This window comes from Chaetodon auriga, chromosome 4, assembly GCF_051107435.1.
Source record: "Chaetodon auriga isolate fChaAug3 chromosome 4, fChaAug3.hap1, whole genome shotgun sequence".
Classification (NCBI taxonomy): domain Eukaryota; kingdom Metazoa; phylum Chordata; class Actinopteri; order Chaetodontiformes; family Chaetodontidae; genus Chaetodon; species Chaetodon auriga.
Window position 1 is genome coordinate 8404991 of NC_135077.1, and position 26736 is coordinate 8431726.

A 26736-nucleotide genomic window follows, 5' to 3' on the forward strand; every position below is an offset into this window, starting at 1 on the left:
TTAGGAAAGATTTTTCAAGGTGAGAAATGCATCTTAAACACACTGATTTGAGCTCTCAGAAATATACATTATCTATTCAACGCATAAGGAGACAGCAGCAGTAATTTGGGGACATTCACAGGTTGTTACTGATTATGTTGACAGGATAACATCTTTTTCCCTCTCATCCCTACACATGTGCTCCTTCCCTCCTGGTCAAACCCCACCAGCACTGTTATTGAGTTATATATCTTCAAAGGCACTAGAGTCCAGAAAACGGCAAGTCTAATTAAGAACCCGCTTTGATCTGCAAGCCCTGAAGAGATGAAGAGAGTGGAGGGGAAAGACAGAGCAGGGTGGGAGAGAAATGGATAGAGAAACGGGGTGTTGAAAATGCTCGAAAAACAAGATCTCAAAAACACCAGACATCTTGCAGGCAGCCGTTGGCTCCAAGCTGGAAGAGAGTTCAACTTATACAGAGCTGGATATCGCCTTGACTCAAAACAGCCCAAAAACGCAGCAAAGTACGGCTGCTCTCAATCTTCTCACATGAAGGACTCGCAGAGGAAGAAATGTCAACATTTCTGGTGCCAAGGTCCACAGGCGAAGCCTCCTGAAGCCTCCTAGCTGTTTTCCTTCTACAGTTCCTATCAGGGCTAATGCCAGCTAACAGCTCTGCTGGTCTCCAAGGATCTCTGGCTTCAGACCACCATGGGCAAGGTTTCAAACCGCCCGACTCCTCTCTGCTTGCTTTGGCTAAGAGATATCAGTGAGGGCAAACCGTTTGAGCTTGGAAATCACATATAGTACCACTAGCACAATTAGCAGTAGCCCCTATAACAGCAGAGGCAGCGTTGTTGCGCCGCAAGTAGGAGCAGTAATCAAATCAGTTGCATGGCTAGTACTAATGGTGATGGCAGCCTTAGTAGTAGCAGCAGCTGTAGCCGCAACATTGTTAAAAAGCATTTGTCAGTTCTCTTAACTGACTAATCTGACTAATTGTTTCACAACACAAGACATCAAACCAGCCACCAAACAAGCTGCAGAGCAGAATTTCTTAAGAGTTTGACCCACTGGACCCACTGGACACACATTGTCCAGTGAGTCCAACACAATGACTGTCCAGTGACTGCCCTCTAAGTGGACTCTCTTCCCTTTTACTCATTCCCCCACACAGTCTTCTCCTGTTTTTATTCCACCACCCATCAACAGATATGCTTACCTGGAGGGGCAAGTGGACGCTGCAGGTGAGGTGGGACAAGACAGAGATGGCAGGGAGGGAGACTAACACAGCCCCAATCACGTGACGGGGGACCCATCCAGAGACCACGAGAAGCAGAGAGCGGGTACAGTTCATCACCTCCTCCAGATAGAAGGCCATACTGCAGGAGAGGAGAGGAGGACAAAGTGTCAGGAAAAGACAACAGGGGATGAGTTCCAAAGCAACATCAGCTCATTCTTTCACTTGTCTGAACGAGATCATTATTACAATCAACAAATACTTGCGAACAAAATCAAAACTGGACAGAAAACAGTTAAAAGACAAAAACATTATCTCTCACTCCACCCCCAATCCTCTCCCTGCTCAACCAGGGAAAAACTGCAGCAGACTCTCATCAGTCCTTAATTAAGACACATTATAAAAACACAACTATGCTGTCCCAGTCCCAGCCAGGAGATGAAGATTTATTGCTCATTTTCGCATAGCAATAAGTGAAAATTAATAGGTTTTCAAGTGCTCTCCACGGAGATGCATACCACGCTCATAAAACGCACCACAGAAAAAATGAAACACATCTTTAGCACCTTGAATACTGGAAACTCCAAATAGAAAGATAGAAAGGTTTTTGTTTGTTTGTTTGTTTGTTTGTTTGTTTGTTTTCTTGGTTTGGAACTCTACCTGGTACCACAATGTCATTTTGCCAATTTCTGAACCAAGGCATATCTGACAAGGGAAGTTAGCCACCACATGAAGTAATTTGTTTTGGTTTTGGTGGAGAGCTGTAGTGCTACGCAGTGGTCTATCAGTGGTTTTCAATCCAGTGCCACTGAGGCCCAAGAGATACAAGTATCGGACAGTATTGGAAATACTGGAAACACTTAAATATTCTTGGGGCCTGATGGCACAGCGCTGAGAACGACAGCCTTAATTATATTTCAGAGGCTTTTCCATCCTGTCAGGACAAAATAAAATCTGGAGAAACAGTTTGTTTCACAAAAATGGTTAAAAAGTTCAATACAACACATCTTAATCAGCCTGAAAAAACACATATTGGCTGAACCCTGTTTGATATAAAACATGCCTGCACACAAACGTACACCCACAAGAACACACAGTCCATCTGCACGTCATCTGCCTCACCGTATGGACAGCACCAGGGAGGCAAGCTCCAACAGGCCAGCGAGGGGAGCCAGGGCGAGGGCAGCAGGAGCTGGAGGGCCCACAGTGTTCGGGCTCACCAGAGGTGGAAGGAAGCAGGCCAGCGTCAGGGCCAGGAAGACGAAGCAGCTGAGGAGAACATCCAGGAAGGAGCTGAAGGTGGAGCTTGCAAATGTCTGCACCTGAACCTGGTTCTTCACCTGGAGGAGAAGAGGGATGTGAGACTGAGGAGAGGCGGTGGTTCAATTTCCCCAAAAATCATGCCAGCACCTTAGACTGCACACACTGTTCGAGCTATCTTCAAGTTAAGCTCAATATCAGGAGTTTCCACTTCACAGCTCAGCCAGAAAGTCACTGCCAAACACTAAGACTGACAATCATTGAGTATCACAGCATGATATGAACTCAGAGGTTGAATATGTGAAGAGTTTTTTTTTTTTTCTCTGCAGTAACACTGATGTAACAGCAGGGGGCTGCAAGGCTGTGGGGGTCACTGCAGGCCAACTGGAACTGGTCCCGGGTTTGTGAGATAGTGTATTGCACTAAGGTGGGATAAAATTTGGGAAACACAGGACACAAAGAAAACGTTGCAACAATCCCTTCCCCCTTCACTCACAAACACATGCACACACACAAAGCACACTATCCAAAAGCCCTGGATGTTCGCCTGAGGTCCATGTTTGTCTTAGTTTCCTGAGGATATTTTTTTACAAACGATATCTGTTCATGTTTGTGCTTTTTTTCCCATTCATTCACTTGACAAATATTGTCACAAGAACAGGAAAATATCAATTTAACTCGTGCTCTCTTTCACCAGAACTATTTTAAAGGAAGTGCTGAGGACAGCAGTGGTGAGGTTTAGAATTACTGTGACAGGTAAGGTAATGGAAACAGTCAATACAAACTTCTTACAGACATGATAAGACAGAGATAGGAGCGAGTGAGTGAGTGTGTGTGTGTGTGTGTGTGTGTGTGTGTGTGTGTGTGTGTGTGTGTGTGTGTGCGCGTGCACGTGTACCTCCTCCTTGTAGCTGCTACGATAGGCCTTTTCCAGAGGTCTCTCTAGGAAATTGAGGCTGATCTTGTTGATGGGAGGTTTGAAGAAGTAGTCCTTCATCAGACTGTGAACCACAGAGAAACAAAACCAAACATAAGGCAAAATATGACTGATGTTTTTTTCACTAATAAAATGCAGCAAAATGTTCATTTTCCAGACTGGATCCTCTACATCAGGAAATTTTTGACCTTTTCCTTCTTGTGACCTTGTTTTCAGGGCATTTTTAACCGGCCACTAGAATCGTACTCTGGTTTGTTTTCCCCCCTTGGTGCAATTAGTTTGACCAGATCTGAACACAGCAATCATTCTCAGGTGCTGACCTGTCTGTTCGTGGTAAACAGGTGCATTTTGCATACTGGGATGTAGCAGCTAGACAGAGAATGAATCGAAGTCTGACCTGGATTAGCAACAAAGTACGCTGCGGGGATTGTTTGGATTTTCTTCAATGTGAAAAGAAACCGAATCAAAGGCAAAACATAAGAAGTTTAGCAGCCTGTCCACTGATTTAGACTAGAGCAAACAGGCTATACAGTAGTTTTGAAAGTGCTTTTAATTTCTAAATTCTATTGCCTCTGCATCCGATGTGGTTGGATACACACTCTCAAAAGGTGAAAATTGTGTAGAAAGGATTATATCATTCATAAAATTGATGCTTACTGGTTTAGAAAGTTATAAAAACACGGGATGTTATTAATGACCAAAGGGATCCCTTCAGAACTATTCAGTCAATCACTCTAATCATACATAATCACTCATGAGTGGTATTGTGGGTTCATAAATTGTACGTTTGAAGCTTCTGCTCACCTGTCCTCCCTGATAACATCAACAAAGTGGACGTCGCTCTTCTCTCTGAAGTTTTTGGCACGCAGCTGGATCAGGGCGGAGTGGTCCATTCCTGTGCCCGCCGCCGCTGTGCCACCAGCCATGCCTAGACTGGTGCCAGTCCCCGTGCTTGTGCTAGTCTTCTTTTCTTTCTCCTGGAGCATGTCGCACAGGGAGCTCTGGCTAGCTCGCACCGGGTCCTCCAGCGGGGGACTCAGGAGACCGTTGGCTGCCCTGGGGTTGTGAGCTGACATGAACTGGATGGTGAGGAGAAAGTGAAGAAGACAGAAGATGGATGAGGAGGAGAAGCAGGGCTGCCTTACAAATGCACTGCTGCTGCCACTGTTCATGCGTGTGTGTGTGTGTGTGTGTGTGTGTGTGTGTGTGTGTGTGTGTGTGTGCTGTACCTTGGCACCAGTGGTCTTGTGCTCCTCCTGGCAGCCGTTCAGCACAGCTACATCATCACCCTGTTCTGCCCCCGAAGACAAGACCACACTACGGGATGCACAGGGAGGCTGGAGAGAGGGGAAAGGACAGTGGAGGAAGAGGTAGACAAATCAAAACATATCACACAGAAGCAGTTTGAGGTATAACAAAATCACTACTTTGAGTTATATAGATGTTTTTAGCCTTATTATATAAAGTTATTATTATATAAAGTGTCAAATAATGCAACAGTCTTTACCAGAAACATGAGAGAATCAACAGCAGAGGCAAACATCTCTATGTTCCACCCTCAGTTTTTAGTCTCTACTGACTTACCCCGATCCTGTCTGGTGGTTGGTGGGGCAGCAGGGGTTCAGCAGCCTGAGCTCCCCCAGGGATGAGGTCTGGTGTGTGGGGCTGAGGACAGGAGGACAGGCCTGAGAGTCCCACCTGAGAACAGCCACACTGCACATCATGCTCCAGCTTCCTTCCTGAGATCAGGTAGGTTTTCAGCCCTGAGGAAAAGCACACAAAACCAAGACTTCACACTCACGACTTTCAGACATTTCTTGGTTTGGCTTAAATGTGACAAGAAAGGAACTGCAGCACCACAGGAGAGACATCATTTTTACATCATTACCATCATTATGAACACTGTTTTTTTTTTTTTTTGGATGTTTACCAGACAAACTCTGACTTGAAATCTCACAAAAAAAAAATTGGAACCTTGCAATTTCCAAGTGATGGACATTCATCATTTTCACTTGTGAAAACAGTGGCTGGTTGCAGACACACACTGACCAGCCAATCACCACTAAGTCTTTGTTGATGCACACACACTGACAAGCAGGTGGTAATGCAACACTGGGAGTTTCACCAACTATGTTGGTACATCATCCCAGAGCGCTGGCCATGTTCACACTGTGTCATGCCAACAAGGAAATATACAAACAGTGGATTAGAGTGGTGGCGCAGAGCCAGCCTGCTATCAGCCTGTCCAAACACACAGTAACCTGGCTTGCTGGCCTCTTTGTTCAAACAGCTAAAGGTGCTAACCTTGTTAGAATGGTGATGACTGGAGACAACAACGGTAGGCCATACAGGAGTCCAGGAGCCATTATGGACCCCCCACCTCAAACTGTTTGCCGATGTAACATTTTATAGGTACGTCCAACTATTTGCTACTGCTTACTATGACTTCTGCGTGTGTTTCAGCGGCCCCACTGCAGCCCATTCCTGCACCAGTGAGCATTTAGTTATGTGAGATAAGAGCTTCCAGGACATATATAATGTATTAATGCATGCCAAGCTCAGCTATGTCCAAGATTATTATCACTGCAGATCACGTCTAAGTCTCAAATATAAAAGTATTAGATGTTTTCTATTTCAGCTTCACTTTATTTGTTTTGTGAATGAAATGTTTTGAATTGTCTCTTAATATAATCTGTTGTTCATAGTGTAGAAGAAGAAGTTGCAACACAAGCCCTAACTGTGTAAAATGCTGCTTTGGCTCCATTTCAATTTACAAACGTCCATTCAGTGAAACTTACCGTGTGACTGTACGTCAGGTAAACAGATAAGAGCTTTTTTAAAAAATTCTTTAGAAGAAGGGAAAGTGTGTCATGATGAGTCTAAGTGTGACCAATAAGAATCCGCCCATGGAGCGTGTGCGTCAGTCTGATGCTGAGTGGGTGTGTTCATAAGTTGGTTTATGTACTACAGTATACTTGCAACATTTTTAGGAAATCTAACAACCACACACACACGCACGTGCACGCACACACAGCCCTTTGAACACCCGTCTCTCCTCTCACTGGATGCGTCTACAGTTTCATTTCTCATCCTTCCTCTCTGTGCAGGTCGCTCCTTTACTTGGACTCTCTACTCTTACTGGTGAGTGTCAGTGTAATAAAAATCGAATGCAACGATAGAGTGACTACTTCAATAAAACAACAACAAATAGGACATTTGGTAGAGCAGTAGCTGTCTATTGCTACCACCACTGGCTGTCACTTTCAGTACATGCCTTGCCAAACTGATCACAGCAGTGGCAGAACTAAATTCCATTTCTATGATTCGCTGTATGATTGTTTCACTGATACAGGGTTAGTCAGACGTAAGCGCCAAATATAGAAAGATACAACAGAGGTTGCCACTGTGGAACTAATGGGCATGACTGAATTTCACCACAGCCTTTTGTCCTGCTTCCCCGTCTGCATAAATAAAATTAGTTATGAACTTGGAAGTAACAACAAACTTATCTTCTGGAAGCACTGTGTGTCTTGCTCCGGGCCTCAGGACAGTCTAGACTTGGCAGGCGTCCTCAGCCTTTGGGCCAACAACAGCCCAAACTTTGAGTCGTTTGCCAACCAGGCGTCAAAGGCCATTTATGAGACCTCAACCCACTCTAACACATACATACACCCACACACATACACACATTCTCTGCCATCCTTCAGCTCTTAGGCAAGAGCTGTGCACACGAACACATTGTTAAGGGATGTTAACAGGGGCCTTCTGTCCAACAAGCGGAGCATACAGCTGTGAATTGTCCAATAATGTATGGTGTGCCTCTTTCTATTTTGTTCTTGATCTCCAACCACTGACTGTCACACGCACACACCATCACTTTTTTTTAATGCAGTTCACTGCATTTGCCATCTGTGAAGAAACAGAAAGACGTACAAAGACATAAAGACAAACATGCAGCAGTGTTAAATGGTGTTTTCTTCCTCTCCTGTCCCATGAAAAGCCTGAATCCAGTTATGTACCAGCCACAGTCAGAAACTGCTATCTGCTTGTTACAGTCATACGGATGATAATTTCTACCTCTCTCTACTCTCCCAGTGATTACCAATGAAGCAAAGCAGCCACCACCACACCTGAACGCTGAAGCCGATGCAGATGTGACTTAAGATGGACCCTCTCTCAGCTTCTCTAGAAGTCGGTTCCAAGAAAACTCATACCATACTGAAGCTAATTTGCCTATTTTCTTCTTGTAAGGCTTGTCCTAGCGTTCTCTAGGCCTCTTTCACGACTTGCCCGAGTAGGAGAAGCGCAGCTGTAAATCATAACATCAACTAGGGCTCGGTTCTGTTCAAGTGTCCCAGGAAGTCGTGACGGTGGGCCAACACGCACAATACCAGGACCCTGAAACTGAAGCAGCGACATGGAATTCATCCATCTTTCACTTTATTATGTCCACTTGTGCTTTTCCTGCTCTGACCCGTGAAAAATGTCTTCTGTGAGAGAGGCTCATTGGGAGGATATCAAAAGCTTACACAAAAGAAAAACCTCTCACAGAGACAAAGGCTCAAAACTTATCAACAGCCATCACCTTCTACTGACTATTGATTGACTGCCTTCATCCCGAAGTTTAACAGACGAACCTCTTTGTAAATATCATCCATACAGTGACTGCTTACTTCAAGGCTGCAGTGACAGTGACAGAGGAACCTCATATGAATGGATGTCTTGAATTAAAAAAAAAAAAAAAAAAGTTATTCAGTTATCTTTTAACTTTCATGTCACTTGGGTAATGGGTAATCTTCCCTCTTACTCTAGCTCGCATCCTGCACGAGAGGCAAAACGCTGACGAGTCAGAGACACAGAGGAGATAGCGAAAGCAGAGTGGCATACGGCGAAGAGATGGCGAGGGGGAGGAAGAGGCCGAGAGTACTTTGAAGGTCACTGAGTTTAGCATGCCTCACATAACCCACATTCCTTGTCTACTTCCATTTCAGCTTTCTAACTTTATCAACAGCCCGCTCTAAACTCTAAAACAGGCCTTGAATTGTGAGGGCGTTTAAAAGTTTGACATAACAGACACTGAAAAATTGTAGTTTTCCAACCATCAAGGTGTGCAGTAGGTTAACGCGTGTGTGCTTGAGAGTCAACTGTTTTTTAGATATGCAATAAAGTGCCACATGTGCTAGAACTTCTGCATGTTTATCTGAGCTCTAAGGCATAACAAAGCTAATCCTTTACTACTGAGTTTGTACAGCCAAAGTCATTGAGGCACACTGTGGAGCTTTCAGTGTGTGTGTGCCTGTGAGTGTGTGTGTGTGTGTGTGTGTGTGTGTGTGTGTGTATTGATCTTCTCCAGGCTCTGTAAATGCAGCACTCTGGGAAAGAAACTGACACCAGCACTCTAGAGTCTGAATGCAGCTCAATGGTTTTTATTGATTTATTCAGACCAGCTGGCTGGAGCAAGGAGGGTTCAGCTGAGGACAGACACACACACAGACACACACACACACACACACACACACACATCAAGACAGGAGCGTCCAAACAGTGAGTGCATTCACAGAGACATATAGACATAGACCAAGTCCTTTCAAGTCTTTAGGGTGTGCTGGGCCTCAGGTATAGTTGTTTTCAAGCTTGTGATCTCCTCACCTGCACATGAACTGAAACACAGAGACACCTGCAGGTGTACAAGCACACACAAATCCTTCCATGGTAGCCTTACCAGAATGCAAATTCAACACCATCTTGACCGCCTTCACATGAGACTGATATCAAAATCCAATCATGTTTTCTTCCTGTAAAACGAAACACGGCGCATGCTGACATGACCTTGATCCAACCAGTTTCAACCAATAATATCATGACATCCTCCCACATCAACCAGTCTTCAACTTTTAGTGACACAGAGCTAAGATTAACTAGTTAGCTAGAAACAGCACGCTACGTCTTTGGGTGTTCACCTGCTCAAATCTTGTTTCCGTTCTCCCAAAATACCATGGCTATGGGCCCGCTGGCTGGACTTTATTCACCTTGAGGAAAGCTCCAGATTATGCACAAGGCATTTTACAGTGGATTGCTTCAGCAGCTACACACAATGACCGTCGTCTCGCTCCCCATGACTGATACTGCTACAGCATCAGAGCAGCAGTCCCTACACGTCTGCCTGCTCCGGTAACACGGGCAATGAAGGTGTTGAAGGGCACGAGTGGCCCTCTACGACTGAATGGAGACCAGCATCTAACGCTGAAAGGAGAATAAAAGAGTGACCACACACACACAAACCCCACAAGAGAGCATAAAGGTCACAGCATCTGCCTGTCTGAGACATACAGAATGAACGTTATATCTTGACAAACACACTCACACTCACACACACACACATAGACACAAAAACTTGGCATTTCCTGTATGTGACTCATCCAAAGTTGTGCACTGCAGTGTGATCGCCTCTCGTATCCTCATTTATCAGAATCCACGCACATACGCACCACGTGCACAGCCACTTTCACCAGGCCAAATGTCAACAGTGTATACACAAATGAAGGAATGAATGAATGAATGAATGAACAGACGGACGAGTGGAGAGGAAGCGTAGCTGAGTCGCCACATTCCACATGTAGACCCGAAGACCATACACACCATAGACACACTCATCAGACTCTCCGACGAAACACACTTCTAAACCCACCGGCTCGGCTGTGCATACTCACACAAACATAATGCACGAGTGCTGAAGCAACTCTATTGATCGATCAACAGCAATTATCCTTAAACTATCAATAATTAAATACCATACACACTGAAGCCATTTCTCCAGCAATCTTGATGAGTGTTCCTCACTACTTCCTGACATTACATTGAATAATCACTGAGTTAATTAACCCGGCAAGAAAACAAACAAATTACTTGATAATGAAAATCATTGTTAGTTGCAGCCGCACACACAAGTTCAGATGAATGATTGCACATCTTTGCATGCTTAGGCACACATTCGCACACTTTCACTATTCTTCTAAAAGGCTTGTGTGAAATGGTACTCATGAATTAACACACATACCCACTCAGTAATGTGTAAAAGCGCGTCCACACATGCACACCCAGGCCCTGCTCAGCGGTCCTCTCGTGAGAGTCTGGGTGAACCTTTTAGATTAAAGCTGATATTTCAGACAATCCTCAGAGGACCGTCCCAACCCGGACTCTGCACTTCCTGACAAATGACCTTTGACCTTATGGCAGCTTCCAACCCCATGATCAAAACCATCCCCAGTGACCCAAAGGTCGCTCCCCTCTGGTCCCACACACAGAAAAGCGAACATGTGTGTGAACATAAAAAAGACAGGCAGAGACAAAGAGAGACACTGAACGCACAGCATTTACTCAAACCAATTAAGAAACTGAAGTCAACCTCAAAACTGAGGCAGAAGAAGACAAATGAGAGCAGGTCGTGACTTAACTTCGCCTCCTCTCTTTGAGCTCCATCTAACCTTTTCTCTCATTCTTCACTTTCATCTCGCTACTTGGAGCAGTCAGAAAATAAACAGCCCCAAGCTCGAGAAAACTGACTTCAACTTGTTTTCCCTTTTGACAGACTTGGTCTTCCAACTGTCCAACTTCTGCTCAACTATCACTTTAACCTCCACCTTCATCTTTTCTCTCTTTTCTCTTGCCAACCTTTACATCTCCGGCTGCCTCTCACCACCTATCTTTACACCTAGCTACTCTGTCTTGTCTCTGCTGTCTCGTCTCATTTTTCAGCCATAATCCTTTCACTTAAAACTTTCTCCCACCAGTCTTTCTTTTTTTTTTTCTACCCCCCTCCCTTCCCTTCCCTCCAGTTTTCTCCCTGGTCAGTGGCGGGTCTTGAGAACAGGCCTCGTGCAATAGCAGATGCCTCCATATTTGGACACGCTGATGGAACCAAGGGATGAGGCTCCCACACGGTCCTCCTTCAAATACCCTCCCATCCATCCATCCCTCCTCCCTTCCCTCTTTTGTGCCATGATTTCAGTCTATGGAGTTCCTCACTCGTTCCCTCTCCTTCCCCCCTTTCTTTTTCCTCTCCTCCTCCTTTATCACTTTCTTAAATCCAGCCAGGATTTCTTAGGTTTGGGTCAAACACAAGACCTTCAGCACATCATCCCTAGGGTAGGGTAGGGTACTGAGAACTGGTTCTAACTGAAACCAGTTCCAAAAGACTAAAGGTCTGGAACACAATGAGAAGCGATGCTGCTTATAGATTTATGGTATTACACTCAAATAATATGACATAAACTGGAACGAGGATTGAAAAATAACAGCTTGATGAGCATAATTCAAATCAGAAATGATCACATCTAAATGATACCCCAACCCTGGTCATCCGTCTCTCTAATTCTGTTGTTTTCCACTAATATTATATCCATCTCATTAAGGTAAAATGGTTCAAGAGTATATCTCTCCATTTTCATCTGTTTCTCAATGACTCTTCCCTCTGAAGGTCCTACAAGTGCGTGTGTGACATGTAGTGCAGTGGGTTGCCGGGAACAGTGACGCACTCGGACTGTCACTGCGTCACTCTCATAAACACACACGCACACGCACACGCACACATACAGAGCTGTTAAAAGACATTTTAGTGTCTCACTTCACAGAGGCTCTGGGTTTCGCTCAGGGAGGCTGTCGCTCAGCGGCAGAGGACAGTCCCTGAGCAAGAAATGACCAACCCTGGTCCCGCTGCAAAGGGGACACCAATGACAACTGACATGCCACTTCATTTCATGCATGTGCACACACTTGGCCAAATATTAACTCGAAGCACGCAGGTAGGCTCACTGTGTACGCCATTAAAATGGAGCAGGGTGACAGATGTTGATCATCCTTATAAGGTCTTCTCTGCAGATAATATATTTTTAAATGTGCAGCACAAAATGCACTTGAGCTGCATGGTTCCCATTTGACTCATTTAGTCGTTCCATGTGGTGATTCATTCTGCTGTATGCCATGGATTCGCAATGCCCCTCACCACACACACATCTACGCACACACATGCACACACATCCCCCACTGCCCTAAACTAGGCTGTGGGAAATCCTTGGGAAAGGGTCATGACCAGAAAATATGCTCCTTCTTCTGCCTTCTTCTTCTCTCTCCCTCTCTCTTCTGTTCTTCCCTCTAATGTCACACAACTCTCTCTCTAACCACAGACCACCAGGGAACAGTGCTTTACATGCTGTTTATGACTCCACTGATACAGGTCTTTGAAGGACCGCCACTCCAAGTTTCAGACAGACATCTCTGCGTCTGTACGTACATGAGCATTTTCATGCTAATATTGCCAATTTCTTGTTTAATGGTATATTTATTGCAAATAATGTTTAAAAAAACAAAGCACCACACATTAAGGGCTTCAGGTCTTGAAAATGGGAATTACTTCTATTCTCATGACTTTACATCAAGATTTAACACTCACTCAGGGAGAAAGAAAAGGAAAAAATTTTGATTTCTCCACTAAAAGTTATATTAAGTTATATTCCCCTGCCGTCATTCCTCACCAACAAATACTGAACAAAAACAACATCATGTCGCTACTTTGAGACCAAAGGGTATGCTGGGAAACAGAGGAAATCATTGACAAAAGCAGGTAGGTTCAGGTCAAGCTTGCACACCTTGTCTAACAGAAAATGGGGGGGGTTAAACTGAACTGGTACTACCACCCTCCACCACAGGATATACGTATAGACACTCACACAGTAGACCTGCCGTCTACTGAACTTATAGAAAGTGTGGTTTTCCGTTTTTCACATAAACTTCACTACATATTCTGTGATTTCTGTGATTTTGTGGGATGCTTTCAGACTTAAAAGGGACAATTAAACAGATATACTGTAAACTATGAAAAATTTCACTGCTGACTGTTTCAGCTGCAATTTTATACAGAATGATATCTACACCAAAACTCACACCTCAACCTGCCTTATAATGAGCCAGTCAAAGATTCAAGCAAAGTAATTTATCTGAAATTATCAGTGTCTCCCTTGATACGCTTAGGCCTTGACGTATCGGGAATGTGACTACCCAAATCTCATCCTTATTTCCCCACACGGACTATAAACTCTCTTTTCCTCTCTTATGATCACTTCAGCTCCATAAACCAGTGCAAAGGAAGCTCATGGATTTTTGAACAGGCTTGAGGCCACGCTCTGTATCCATTATTCAGAACAGCCGTTTAACATAGCACCACTCCAGAGTACTGTTGTTGGCACACACACACACACACCCACACCCACACACACTGCAGTACAGTAGACACAACCAGCTGCTGTTGCCACACTGGCGCAAACAGCTGTGGCAAAAGTGGAATTTTTAACAGTCGTCATATCACATACAAAACACAGAATAACCAGCAGATGAACAGGATTCACAGCATTAATGTGCTGCAGAAACACATGTGGCCCCATGGATGCAAACCAACATATAAGTATACAGAATGCTATAAGCCTTCACACACACATTTGATTCTTAACCCCCGACAATTCAACACTGATACATTCTGTATGAGCTGGTCAATTAGTAACAGTATTACAGGTGTGTCTGACAGGCCTGGAGTCCACACAGGACAGGAATTATCAGGACTATCCTGCATTTGATGACCAGCAGCGTGCATGACAAGGCACGGTTCAACATCCCACTCTGACAGAGCATTGAATTTTCATTGTATTTGCACACGACTTGAGCTTTATCAACATCCACTTCACGCTGAAATATTTGCTGGGTTAATACACATTTGCACGCAAACATGTGCAAAGACAATGTAGTTTGTCTATGCTGTGATGTAATGCTTCACTGAATGACTACTCACACACACAAACATAAGCATGTACAGTCTTTGGACTCCATCTCAAACACACACGCGCACACACACACACGCTGGGAAGACTGGTCAGACCTGTCAAAAAAATTAAAAACAATACGAGCAGGTGACTCATCTGTTTGGGATTTATTTAATTACAGACATCAACTCAGACCTGTACCAAAAATAGAAAGGTGTATTACACGGACAGCTAACTGCCAAGAAAGACTAGTCAAAGATCAGGTGTATGTGTTTGCGTGCATGTGTGCACACTAAACATGCAGTCAGGCTAAGACAGGGTTGGGCACGCTTATCACCACTAAACACACACACACACACACACACACACACACACACACACACACACAAACATTTGACTCAACACATTCTTGAGCAATAGGAATGACAAACTTCTGCTGAAATATGTGGGGTGGATGAATAAAATAAATTTGATTAGACAACCGTGTGCGAGAGAGAATGAGTGAGTGACCGCCATCCACAGATCCACTGAGAGAGAGAAAGAGAGAGAGAGGGAGAGAGGCGATGCAGAGGATGACAGAAAGGGTTATTATATGTCTATTAGGACAGAATGTGAGAGATGTAGAAGATTAAGAGAGAGAGAAGACTATCTGTGGAGAGCTCTTGCTATCAGTGCTTCTGGCCTCTGCTTATACTCTGCTGCTTCATTAGCTACTGCCTGTCACTGTTAAATTATGATTCAGTGTCAGATCTACAAAGTCCTTTCCCTCTCTGGAACACACACATTAATGATAATGGAATAAGGATGTACCTAACATAATAGTGCTGAAGTGCATGTTAGTAATTGTAGGCTCACTCCTGTACAGTGCAGTGTGTGTGTGTGTGTGTGTGTGTGTGTGTGTGTGTGTGTGTGTGTGTGTGCGCGCGCGCACGTGTTGTTGACGAGGGACATTGTGAATCCATGGCAAAAAGCAGAATGAATGACCCTATGCAATGACTATATGAGTCAAATGCAACACTGGACAGCATTTTTCTTTCCATTCTGTTATCATACACAACAACAGTCAGACAAGCAGACAGAGGAACACAGACACACTTACAAGACCACCTAGTCAAGCGATTACAGCTGGCCCTTGAACCCTGCAGTGACAGCACTGCTGAAAAGCACCGAGATGCAAGTAGTGGAGACGAAACAACGCTATGTTGGGTCACAGGCCTCTGGGCGACCGGCTCATCTGAACTTTATACAGAGCATAGCTCTCACACAAACACTCAGACAGATGGGGTGAGAGATGTACTGTACGCACATGAAGAAACAGAGGATGTACTGAAGGTGGTGTGTGTTATAGTGCCGGAGGAGAGCATTGCACAAGCAGTGGGAGAAGAGAAAAAAAGACAGAAAAAAACCCATTAAAAGGCCATAGATTCTACTGTCTGTGCTCACCTGTCAGTGATAAATCTCTGCAGATTTACGTGTGTGTACCTAAGGCGCAAAGACATTGATGAGCAATTTTGTTTCATGTCCTGGATGTCTTATCTTTGTTATAAAACATGCACACGCTATGTTTGACCAGCCAACACAGCGCCGCAGCTCCCACTGAAACTTATAGATGTGAGGGAGAGAGGCAATTATAATGCAGCAGAGAGAACAAACATACTGCTGTCTGTCTGTCTGTCTGTCTGTCTGTCTGTCTGTCTGTGCTGTAACTCTCTTCTTCCCAGGCTCTGAATCTGCTGAAAACAGTTGCGAAACTTTGGCTGCAGTAAGTAAACATGAAATATTCTTCTCTTTCTCTACCATCAAGGTGCTCTTGTGCAAAGGGCTGGTACTTCAACTCATCAGCTAATCTCATGGCTCTACACACTAGAATAACACTGGGTTAAAAAGACCCAGTGTATGGTCAATGCACGACACAATACAAGGTTAATTCAGTGCCAATGGGTGGAAAATCATCCAGCTAAGGTGGTTTTGATGCAGTAATCCAACAGTAATATATATAAAAAAACAACACGGTCAAAACATCCCACAAAGTTAACCCAACATGGCCTCAGTGCAATACTGACCCCACACTGGGTCAAATTTTTACCCAGTTTAAGTGGGTAGAGTGCTACTCAAGTGTCCCAGTTAGTACACAGTGAGCCAGCACACACAACACCAGGACCCTGAAACTGCAGCAGCGAAATGGAATTCAGCCATAATCACCTGTGCTTTTCCTGCTGTGACTTGTCAAATGACTTCTGCTTATATTGCCTTATGTTTATTTTATATCATGTCTTAATACCTTTATATCTTATGTAAAGCGCTTTGAATTTCCTTGTTGTGCTTGCCTTCAGTGAAAAAGACCTGCTGTGAATAATATACAGTGGGGCTGTGCTGGTGAAAAAGCAAGCAGCAAACCTTCCCGACACAGGCTGATTAAAAATTGCAAAGATTACATGACATCAGTGAGGCAGGAAAACCATCACAAACGCTATTGTGTGTCTTCAATTATTGGTTTGAAAGTCCCGGTCTCAGCAGAATTTCACACAAACTCATGAGTGTACTTCCATGGAATCAGATTGGCCTTAGGTCAGTGAACTACTGATGGTGTATTATGATGATCTAGATGTGGAATTTCCTTGACTCCATAAGAGAAAACAAGATGAAAGAGGGGATTTTCACTGATCTCAATCTGCAGAGAAGGAGCAGCCAATCAAGACAACAACTGTCCACGATAAACCATATGGTCACTTGTAACTGAAAGAACCATTTTTGCACAACAAAATTATTCAACGAATAGCAATAAAATTGTTGACAGAGGTGGTATGACGTGACATACATCCCTGTGAGACGGTTAAAACCACCTCACGAAAACCATCTCTAAAACGAATATAGAGTGTAGAATAGCAAAGCCCATGACCCACCGGGTCTGGCCTGGTTATGGTTCAGGAGCTGCCATTTGCCGGTGCATATTTAGGTGACACGTTTGATTTAGCACAGACCAACCAGCCTGAAGGCATGGACTTTGCACTGCAAAACACTGCACTGGAAGATGGGCTTGAAAAGACACATGCAAGCAAGCACCTAACTGCACACACAGACAGTGCCTCAAGACTCACACAGACTGAAACTGACAAGGTGCCAGTGCCATCTTATGATACAGTTGGAACAGTTGAAGGTCCAAACCTTGAGTGTGCAGATATTAGACGTGCTGCTTTCTGCACTGTAGACTAAAAATCTAGAAAGTGTAAAGTGCGAGCACGTATACGCACACAGACACACACACACGCCTGAAAACTCCATGACCTAATTTCCCCTAATGCTACAACACTCAACAAGGGGAGCCTAAAAAGGCATTAACGCAGCAGATACAGGAAGGATATAAAGGCCAGCTAAACAAAAACCCAGGGCAGAAAACTGCAGTTCTCACCACCCGCAGTGAAATCCTAGTGTGTAGAAACAGAAAGAGACGTGGCAGGACCGGATAGGAAAGGACAGAGGAGACACGAGCATTCGAGCAGGGGGACTGGGAGCGACTGACTGTCCGACAGGCAAACACTAACTGCTGAAATGCACGTGAACCAGTTTTGACGTGCCTCAATGATCATCTCAGCTGATGCGTATTTGGTGACTTTTAAGAGCCCTTCAGTGACTTATTTTTTAAAGGGACAAATCTGGTGACCCAGTGGGGCACATCTCTAAACCAGCATACTGACAGAAGTTTTAAAAATTACTCTAGAAGATTACTCTAGAGACAAATGCAGCAACCTGCTCATTGTGGCTGCGGCTAAGCTTCCACAGTGAGAGCAGCACATTCAGCCACACTTAAAACACAGCAGCGTACTTCACAGCTGAACCTTTAACTAGCCTAAACTTCTCATCTTCCTTTGAAGTAATGTGAAGCATGAAGACATTGTTTATTTTGCCTAGTATTTAAATCCCTCACTGCAGACCCGTAGAGTTAATAAATTTGCCAATAGACGTATGACTCGTCCCTGTATCCTCCAAGAAACACATAAAGCAGGTGTGTGATGATTGGCAGATCAATTTTGACTAAATCTACATCACGTGCATTGTGCTGTGATGGGAGATTGTATGTCCATGAATCAGACAACGTGCATTTCTTACCAACTGGCTGCATTCATGGTGAAATAAAACTTGGTTTGTTAAGTTGTTCTTGTTTAAGGTAGAGTGAGGTAATGGGTATTTAGCAACTAACAGAGAGAGAATGGTGGAACGCACGCTATCATTTGGCCTGCCAAGGGACCTGTAGCAATGCCTTGACTTAAGACAGACAGACAGTACTAAAGCAGTGTTACACAACAGACCACATGCACAGGCTTGGGTGACAGGTGAGAGACTGAAGCAATGAATGTGATAACACATCAAGGATGAGGAAAAGCAGAGGGAGAGATGTGGAACGGGAAAGGAGGCAGAGAAAGAGAAGCAAAGGACAGACAGACAGAAGTGCTGACAGACAGAGAGAGGTGCAGAGTTTAAGAAACACAGCAAATTATTCAGTTTACCATTCGTGATAATACTTCAGCATGAAAGAAGCTGTAAAGAATGAAAAAATGTAGAAAGATGCTGAAGGTGTCAGACAAGGGAAAGAGACAGTGATTTATAACACTTACATTTTGCAAGTGTCTGTTATTAAATGAACTGGGGATTGATAACTACTTTATGACCTCTTTCAAAGCAAATGACTGACTGGGTATTAACTGCTGTGAATTTTGAATGAAAGAGATGAGAGCGGAAAGCAACAGAGCAAAGGGACAGCTCGATTTGCATTTGACAGTGTAAGTCTATAAGTATTGTAAAAGAAGGTTAGAAGTGACAGTGGGTCCAGAGATGAGGATGAGTGGGGCCAACATCCTCAGAATGACTGCAACCACAGCGTAAAGGGAGAAAACTGGCAACTCTCTATGACGATTTACAAATTACAAAGAGAGCTGAGTTTGTCTTTAGAGCGAAAAATATCTTAGAAAACTCAGTATTTTAAATTTAAGATGAACAAACTAAGATTGTGAATACCTACAAAAACTCATAAAGCTACAGTTACATCACTAAGCGACTCCAACTCACTGAGAAGTGCCATGTTGATGTCTCTCAAAATAAAATGAGTTTATGTCCATTTCTCTCCACAAAAAAAAAAAAAAAAAAACTGTGTTCAACCCCCTCTCTCTCTCTGCTAAAGTAGTAAACTGTTAAGGTCATCTCGTTCTCTGAGCAGGAAACTGTGGGTCCCTGTTTCAGAGCGAAAAGTAGATGCCGTTCTCTCCTTTTCTCTCCCTCAACAAAAGCTGCATGTCAACATCTCACTCTGTCACTGTTCGCCAGTCTGGAACAGAGAGTGATGGCACCATTTAGAGCCAAATGTGAATACACTCTGACATGAGGCCTGACAATAGAACAGACAGTCTCTGTTTGCAAGAGACCTAAGATTAGACGGCCCAAGAGGAATTCCCTGCAGGAGAGATTAGTTCCATTGATGCTGCTTTCCACAGAATATTGAGTCAGACTGTCTCTGTGTGTTGTGCACACTGTGGGGACATAAATCAGTTTACATAATCACATTATGGAGTAAGGCCTTCCTTATGGGGACGAAATGGAAAATCATTAAATTTTAGGTTGACGCACCGGGGTACGGTTAAGTTTAGGTTCAGATTAGGGTGAGGGGTAGGTAAGTAGTGTTTAGGGTTAGGGTATCCAAGTATCCAAGAAATGGATGTCAAAGCAATGTCCCCAAAAGTGACGGAAACAGAACTCTGTGTGTGAGTGTGTGTGTGTGTGTGTGTGTGTGTGTGTGTGTGTGTGTAGACTCAATATGAGCAGTGGATGTTAGACAAGCTGCTGACAGCCAAGTCAAACTTCTTTCTTCATCTTTACCCTCTGTCTGATGTCTGTCTGGTCCCATCCTATGATGGTGGGCACAATATGAAGAACACCTGTTTAATCCAATGAAATGCATCCCTACATAGCTGCCAAAAAACAGAAAAGCCAATCAGCCCCCTTCCTATTAACTTTATTCTCCAGATCAAACATTCTGGCTGACCACAACAAGCCACAAACAGAGTCAGAGATGTGAACCAAACCTTGCACTGATTGTTAGCTATGCCATAGGAAAAACAGTCCTCAGAGGTTGGACACTTGAACTGGACTAAACTGATTTTTGCATGGTTCAAAACTGCATTTAATCCAATCCGGTATCTTGTTCTGCCACAACATGCATCTTACAGTTCCATCATTATCCTGATAAAAGTTTTAGCATGTTAAAAATAATGTGCTTTACTGTGGCATGCAGGTAGAGGGCTACGCACGTATTCATAGAGCTGGAGTTACATCGAATAACTACCATTTTTGAATTTGGTGTTTGCACATTCTCCGGCTAATGTGGCTAGAAGCATCTATTGTAGACCCAAACACTGGAGTGAGTATTTGAAGGCAATTAAATAACCCGAGCAGTAGCTTGAATGTGGGAAATGTGTTTTTTCACCGTGCTTTCTGTGTCATCTGACATAGCCAGACCAAATGTTGTCTCCACACATCACACTGCAACACAAGCTCAGCTGGATTTGTTACAAGAAAGCCTCCTCTGCTACGTGCTGCATCAGTATGTGTTTCTGTTGCTGCCGTATGTAAATGTACTTGATAGATATGCCCCTTGGTACACTGATTGTTACTATTTCTAGAATATACTTTGGGTTTTCTGCAAATTAAGTACTGTTGAGGTGCCTAATTGTACGTTTAGTTGCCTAATTCTGAGAACGAATTACATCACATTACATTTACTAATTAACCTACATTAGGAGACAGGTTACTCCTTCCATGGGGATGTAGGCCTGTATATCATTTTCATTCCTGTTTGGAGCAAACAAACACATTCGTTTTTCTAAGAAACATTTTTTCTTTCTTAAGATGTGTTGTCTTACATTGTCAATAAAGTAAAAACAGGTAGAATAATGTGTAGAGTGGAGTCTTTTCTTTTATTTTTGTGATACTGTGATATAATACTGTCACCTTAACCCCCCCCACCCACCCCCCCACCCAAAAAACAGAGTGATATAAATTTAAGTCATGTTGCCCACCTCTACTTATGTGAGTCACAGTCACATATCTTGTCTGCTGTATATGCCAAATGTATGCTTGTCCTGTCATCCTTGTGCCGGAGGTATCCATTAACAGTGTCACTATGCAAGTTGTCAACATTTGTCTGTAGCAAGGATTTCAAATCCATTTGTTTTATTTGGAGATTAAATGTTCTAATCTCAATGACACAAGCCTCTGTGATGCAAATATGAAGCTCCAAAATAAATCTGCAGAGTGCTGCTGCAAAATAACAAATTTATCATTTATACAAATTTGTACAATGCCACTGATAGCAGAAGGCAATCGTGGTAATCAAAGACATTTTAATATAGGTCCTTGAGCAATAAAATGAAATGAAATGTATGGAATGAATGCTCTTCAGTACACAGATTTTTAATGACATTGGTTTAGTGAAAACAGTTCTACAGGTACTGACTGAAGCATTTGGTATCATTTAACTGAGACTGAATGTTGAATGATATCCAGCTGATATAAATCAAAACATGTCTCTCGTCCTGGTGCTCTAATCTCTTAATCTTGTAGCCTGATCTCCTGCTTCTTTCAGTAGACCATTTCAACAGGACTAACTGGTCAGATAACATCTTTTAGAGCTGTCTATGCATGTGGTGACCCCACTCAACCCCTATGACCATGTGCTAACGTGCACATGTTCAGACAATGTAGGCTTTCAACCTTTATCCTCTACATGACTGACTTCATTCAAATGCAATGCCCTCCTCCTCTTGTTATCATGTTTCAGCCTTTGCTGCATTGTCCATCTTTTTATCACAAGCTCAATGGACTTGAAGATAAACATGTTGTGTTTTAGATTTTTTTAATTGCAAATGCACATTTTAAATTAAGAACCATTAATCAGTAGAGTCAGAACGGCCAAGATCAGTGAGTCTCTCTGACTTAATTTCTGTACACTGACCTTCAGTTAAGGTGAAGTCATGAGGAAGTCAGACATGAAAAGCCACTTACCCTTCAGTTTCTCCACCACACTCTGTCCGGCTCTCTCCGCCACCCGCCCATCCTCCCTCTGGTAATGGTCATCCAGGAAACGTGCAGTAGCTTCTGACAGGTGGACCTTGCCCGCCACACCAAGCTGTTCCATCAAGTTAGCCAGATTGACGTCATTTGACCATACATCAAACTTGAAGCGTTTCATTCCCAAAATCCCACATAAGACGGTTCCGGTATGGACACCGACTCGCATGCTGACGGTCTCACACGTCTCCTGGCAGAACTGTTCAATGGCCTGGATCATGCCCAAGCCCATCTCTACACAGCAGTAGGCGTGGTCCGGCCTGGGCTCAGGGCAGCCAGCTACACAGTAGTAGCAATCTCCTAGAGTGCTGATCTTCTCACAACATGTCAGTTCACAGAGTCGGTCAAAACGTCCAAACAGATCATTGAGAAGGCCGACCAAGGCTGGTGCTGACTTATTGGCAGACATTTTGGTAAAACCCACAATGTCCGCAAAGAGGATGCTGACAGGCTCCATGCGTTTCATATTGAAGGGGCGGAAGATTATCTGTCCACGGGGGATGGAGGTCTTCTTGCGCTTGTGATTGTTGTGAGGGTGATTCTTGACGTTTGTACAACTCTGGGCTTGTGAAGCTCCGCAGCTTCCTCCGCCACCCACTGAGACAGCTGATGCAGAGCAGGCACCAGAGGAATAACGCTTGCCAGAGCTCTCACCACCACCCTCATCATCACCTTGCTTCATCAGCTCATCTGCAACTCGCCGCGGCATGACCGAGTGGATCATACGCTCCTTCAAGGCCTTCTCCACCTCTAAGTCTTTGCCATGCATGATAGCCTGGCCCACTTTGAGGAAGGTGCTGCGGGAACGCACCTCCGACATGATGAAAAGGTGGATGCCAATGACGTGGGCACACAGGTGGAGCAGAGCTTTGGCCGGGCCCAGCCAGCGGAGGGTGTCTCCTTCCCAATCAGAACCTGAACCCACTAACCCTGTGCCCCACCCTGTAGTGTCATAATTCCTTTGAAGCAATGGTAGCCATTCTAATGCCTCAAATAATATAGAATACAGGAGTCCCAGCATCACCGAGGCATACAGACGGACGTGGAGGACGCTGTATAACAGCAACAAAACCTCCATGCACAGGGAAAAGGTGCCTACAGGGGAGATGCAAGGGGTTGGAGGTGGTGCTATTGTGTCTGGTGAGAGATATGAAGCATTCCCACTGCCAGCCCCTTCTAGCTCAGTGTAGCCAGCAGTCTGTGTCTGTGGGGCTAAGGTGATGGCAAAGGTGACCGCAATCAGGAGCAAGGAAGTTTGGTTGTACAGCCATGTGTAAGGTTGGGTTAAGGTGAACAAAAAGAGGAGCACAAGGACAACTAAAAAGGAGGCTGTAGGGGCTAAGAAAGTCATGGGGTTGCAGCGGTCACTATTGACCCCAAAGTACACGCCCCAGAGTACAGCTGCCACGGCCAGGTAGAACAGAACATAACGGAAGCGCCGCTGTGTCTGTGGAAAGCACCTCTCTTGGCATGCCTCCTCCAGGATGGGAGAGTCAAACTTGGGGTCCCAACACTGAGCTGCAGAGCGTTCAAACAGTGGTGGCGCCTTCCTCTGCACCCTTGAAGTTGAGGTGGCAGCTGGCCTGGAGTCTGCTGAGCTGCAGCTGGAGGAGATACTGTATTTGTGGAGGTTAGGGTTCGTTTTACTCACAGCCCCATAGCCTCCAGCTCCTCCTGCACCACTGCTGGCAGCCCTCAGTGGCTCATGTTGATGCACGTGTGGCGCGCTGTTGGTAATCCGCACGGTCACGGCGCCATCCCCGCTGGAGTCGCAGCTCACTTCCGTGCCGTGCATGACAAGCTGCCGGTGATGTTGCAGAGTGGCCATATTGACTGGTGTGACGATTGAACGGAGGGGGCGCGGGAAAAGGTGTTAAATATGGATAATATCCTCTGATGGCGCTCAGGCAATTACATGCGGTGCGTGGGCGCCGTGTGTGCACATGTGGCACGGAGAGGAGGGAGGAGGCGGCGGGCAGGCAGGAGAGAGAGAGCAAAGGTGTTTGTTGGAGTAATCACACTGCATGAATGGTGAGCACGGCACAGACGTCTCTGCTACGCACACAGCAGCCTGCACACTCACTCACACAAGACGCGCCGTTCCAGCCTCTCGAGCAGTTCATTATCCGACCCCGGGTTTGCGTCAGTACTCACATTACATGTAGACTGTCCTCCTCCAAAGAGGCTCTGGGTCTGAGCCCGTCTTTCTCTCCAGCTGCGGTAAAAACACTGTCATCACTCTTTCTGCCTCCTGAATTGAACATCCTTCTCGGAAAGGACTGGTTTAGTGATGCAACGTTTTCTTTACGCCTTCATCAAGTCAGTCCTGACGTTACATGACTGGAAATGACCTCCTCTGGATGTGCGCAATATTTCGATACTGCTGACATTACAAAGTCAGACCGCGGCAGGAAAAATGCCCAGATTTTTCTTCATTCCGAAGTAACGCTGTTTGCGTAGAAACCCCGTGTTCGGGTCGGGGGCTTCATCGTATGAGCGGATCCAGAGAGAAGCTGTCAACAGTTGGCGTTGTGCACAGCAAGTGGCTCCGAAAGTTACACTGTCCCTCTTATCTGCACAACATGCGCGACAAATGGCCCGTTTACACTTCCTTTCGTCTCTTAAAAACACCCCCAAAAAATGTCGTTATGAACAGCTGGTAGTGCTGGAATAAAAGCGTGTTAACATGACAAATCCCGTCATCAGAATGCACCAAAACTACGAGGAAAAAATACTTTAAAAAACAATATTTGATCAGTCCTTTCTTGAAATTCTCGTTTTACATAAAGTAGTTTCCATAATATTCGGTATTTTCACGTAAAAAAATTAGTGCCTATCTGAAATGTGGGAAAATTCTTCACTCCTTTAATTAAAAAAAAAAAAAAAAAAAAGTAGGTAGAGTGTAAATAAGGTGGCTTTACCTTCCTCTACATCCCCTCTCACGCACAGCTCAGCGTGCTAAGGATTCGCATTTCTTATTCCCATACATTCTCCTTCCATCTTTACTCCAGGGGACCCTTGAAAGTATTCCTGACTGAGTTGCTTTGGAGCTCTGTCCAGTCCAGGCTCCGGATCATAAGAGGCCTGACAGGCAGGCCTATTCCCACGGATCCAGCCCCGTCCTTTCCTGAACTCCCACTCCGGATCTCCACCGTTTATTCCCCCTCTGCCTTCCAAAGAGGGGGTCGGGGAAGGGTATGCGCTATTCAAAGACGCGTTATCCGAAAAAAGAAGGGCAGAATATACCATCCACTGGCCCAAATTAGTGTCGGTTTGCCTCTGCTGGGAGTGTCTGCAACTTGTTGCGCGCAGTTGGCAAAATACACAGCAAGGAACAGCCTCGGTCGGGACAGGCTGGTCTATAAATAGTGATGATCAAAACTCTTGCAGTAACAGCACCAACGGCGTGTAACATTTAAATGCTTCTCTCCCACTTATCCTGAAATAACAAGAGCGCTTAATACAAAAAAAGCGTAGTACTTAAAAAAAAAAAAAATCACGTCGTAAAACGCGTGCAAAACGTCAGCGATAGCCCCCCCTCTCGTTCCCAAAAGCTCCCAAACTTTTTTTTCCCAGGCCGTATTTCCTGCGTTTGGAGAGAAGACCCAGTTAGGAGTCTCTGGCTATTTGGAACAGAGGCTGGATTTCCTCCCCTCGCATCCCCCCCCTAAGCAAAGAGACGTAGAAAATCCCCAGAGCAATAAAGGAAAACCCTTGGATATCTCTTCGGTGGGATCAAAACCCGGCCCCACAAACGACACTCTCCTTATCTCAGCCGATTCCTTCGCTCTGGATAGCGCTAGTTTTCGCTGGCATGCATGTGTCCAACAAACACAACACTGTGCGCTCTGGCTGTGGTGCGTCCTCTTCCGTCCGCCGCTGGTTGCCTCCCTTTCCCCCCGATATGGCTCTCTGCTGGAGTTGGTGGCTAAATAAAAACAGACCTACAGCGATAGTTTAGCGGCTGCTTTTCCGTCTTATCCGGGCGAACGTAATATCTCCACTCCTGTAGCTGCCACCATCTTCGCTGTGACTGGGTCGGAAATCCTCCCCCAGCTGTTGCGGCGGTGCGGGTTGGTGGGACCAGCCTGTCAAGCAAACCACAGTGCACACACACACACACACACACACACACACACACACACACACACACACACACACACACACACACACACACACAAAACTCGGTTTCCGCTGTTGCCTTTCAAGAAGACCAGAAAGAAAGTTGAATGTTTACGCGTGATGAAACAAACTCGTTCACATGAGCTTGTGGTGGTCACGGAAAAAGCAACCGGGTACAGAAAAGCTTTGATAAAGAGTGTTTTGTTGGTTAAAGAAGCTTCATCCAAAGGTGGGCAAAAGCATGAGGTTCGGTTATTTAAACCCCCCAATAA

At 44.7% G+C, this 26736-nt stretch overlaps 1 protein-coding gene across 4 annotated transcripts in view; it reads right to left on the bottom strand.

The window, feature by feature from the left end:
- adcy9a (adenylate cyclase 9a) overlaps positions 1-26373 on the bottom strand; it is a 34953-nt gene extending 8580 nt beyond the window's left edge. For all 4 annotated transcript variants that reach the window (XM_076728886.1, XM_076728884.1, XM_076728885.1 and 1 more), the window contains exons 1-7: positions 22277-26373; positions 5001-5179; positions 4646-4753; positions 4221-4495; positions 3378-3480; positions 2342-2559; positions 1202-1361 (exon numbers count right to left, since the gene is read on the bottom strand). In XM_076728886.1, the coding sequence (XP_076585001.1) occupies positions 1202-1361; positions 2342-2559; positions 3378-3480; positions 4221-4495; positions 4646-4753; positions 5001-5179; positions 22277-24170 (2937 nt within the window). In that variant the 5' untranslated portion in view covers positions 24171-26373. The remainder of the gene's footprint in view (positions 1-1201; positions 1362-2341; positions 2560-3377; positions 3481-4220; positions 4496-4645; positions 4754-5000; positions 5180-22276) is intronic.
- Between the last annotated feature and the right edge of the window lie 363 nt (positions 26374-26736).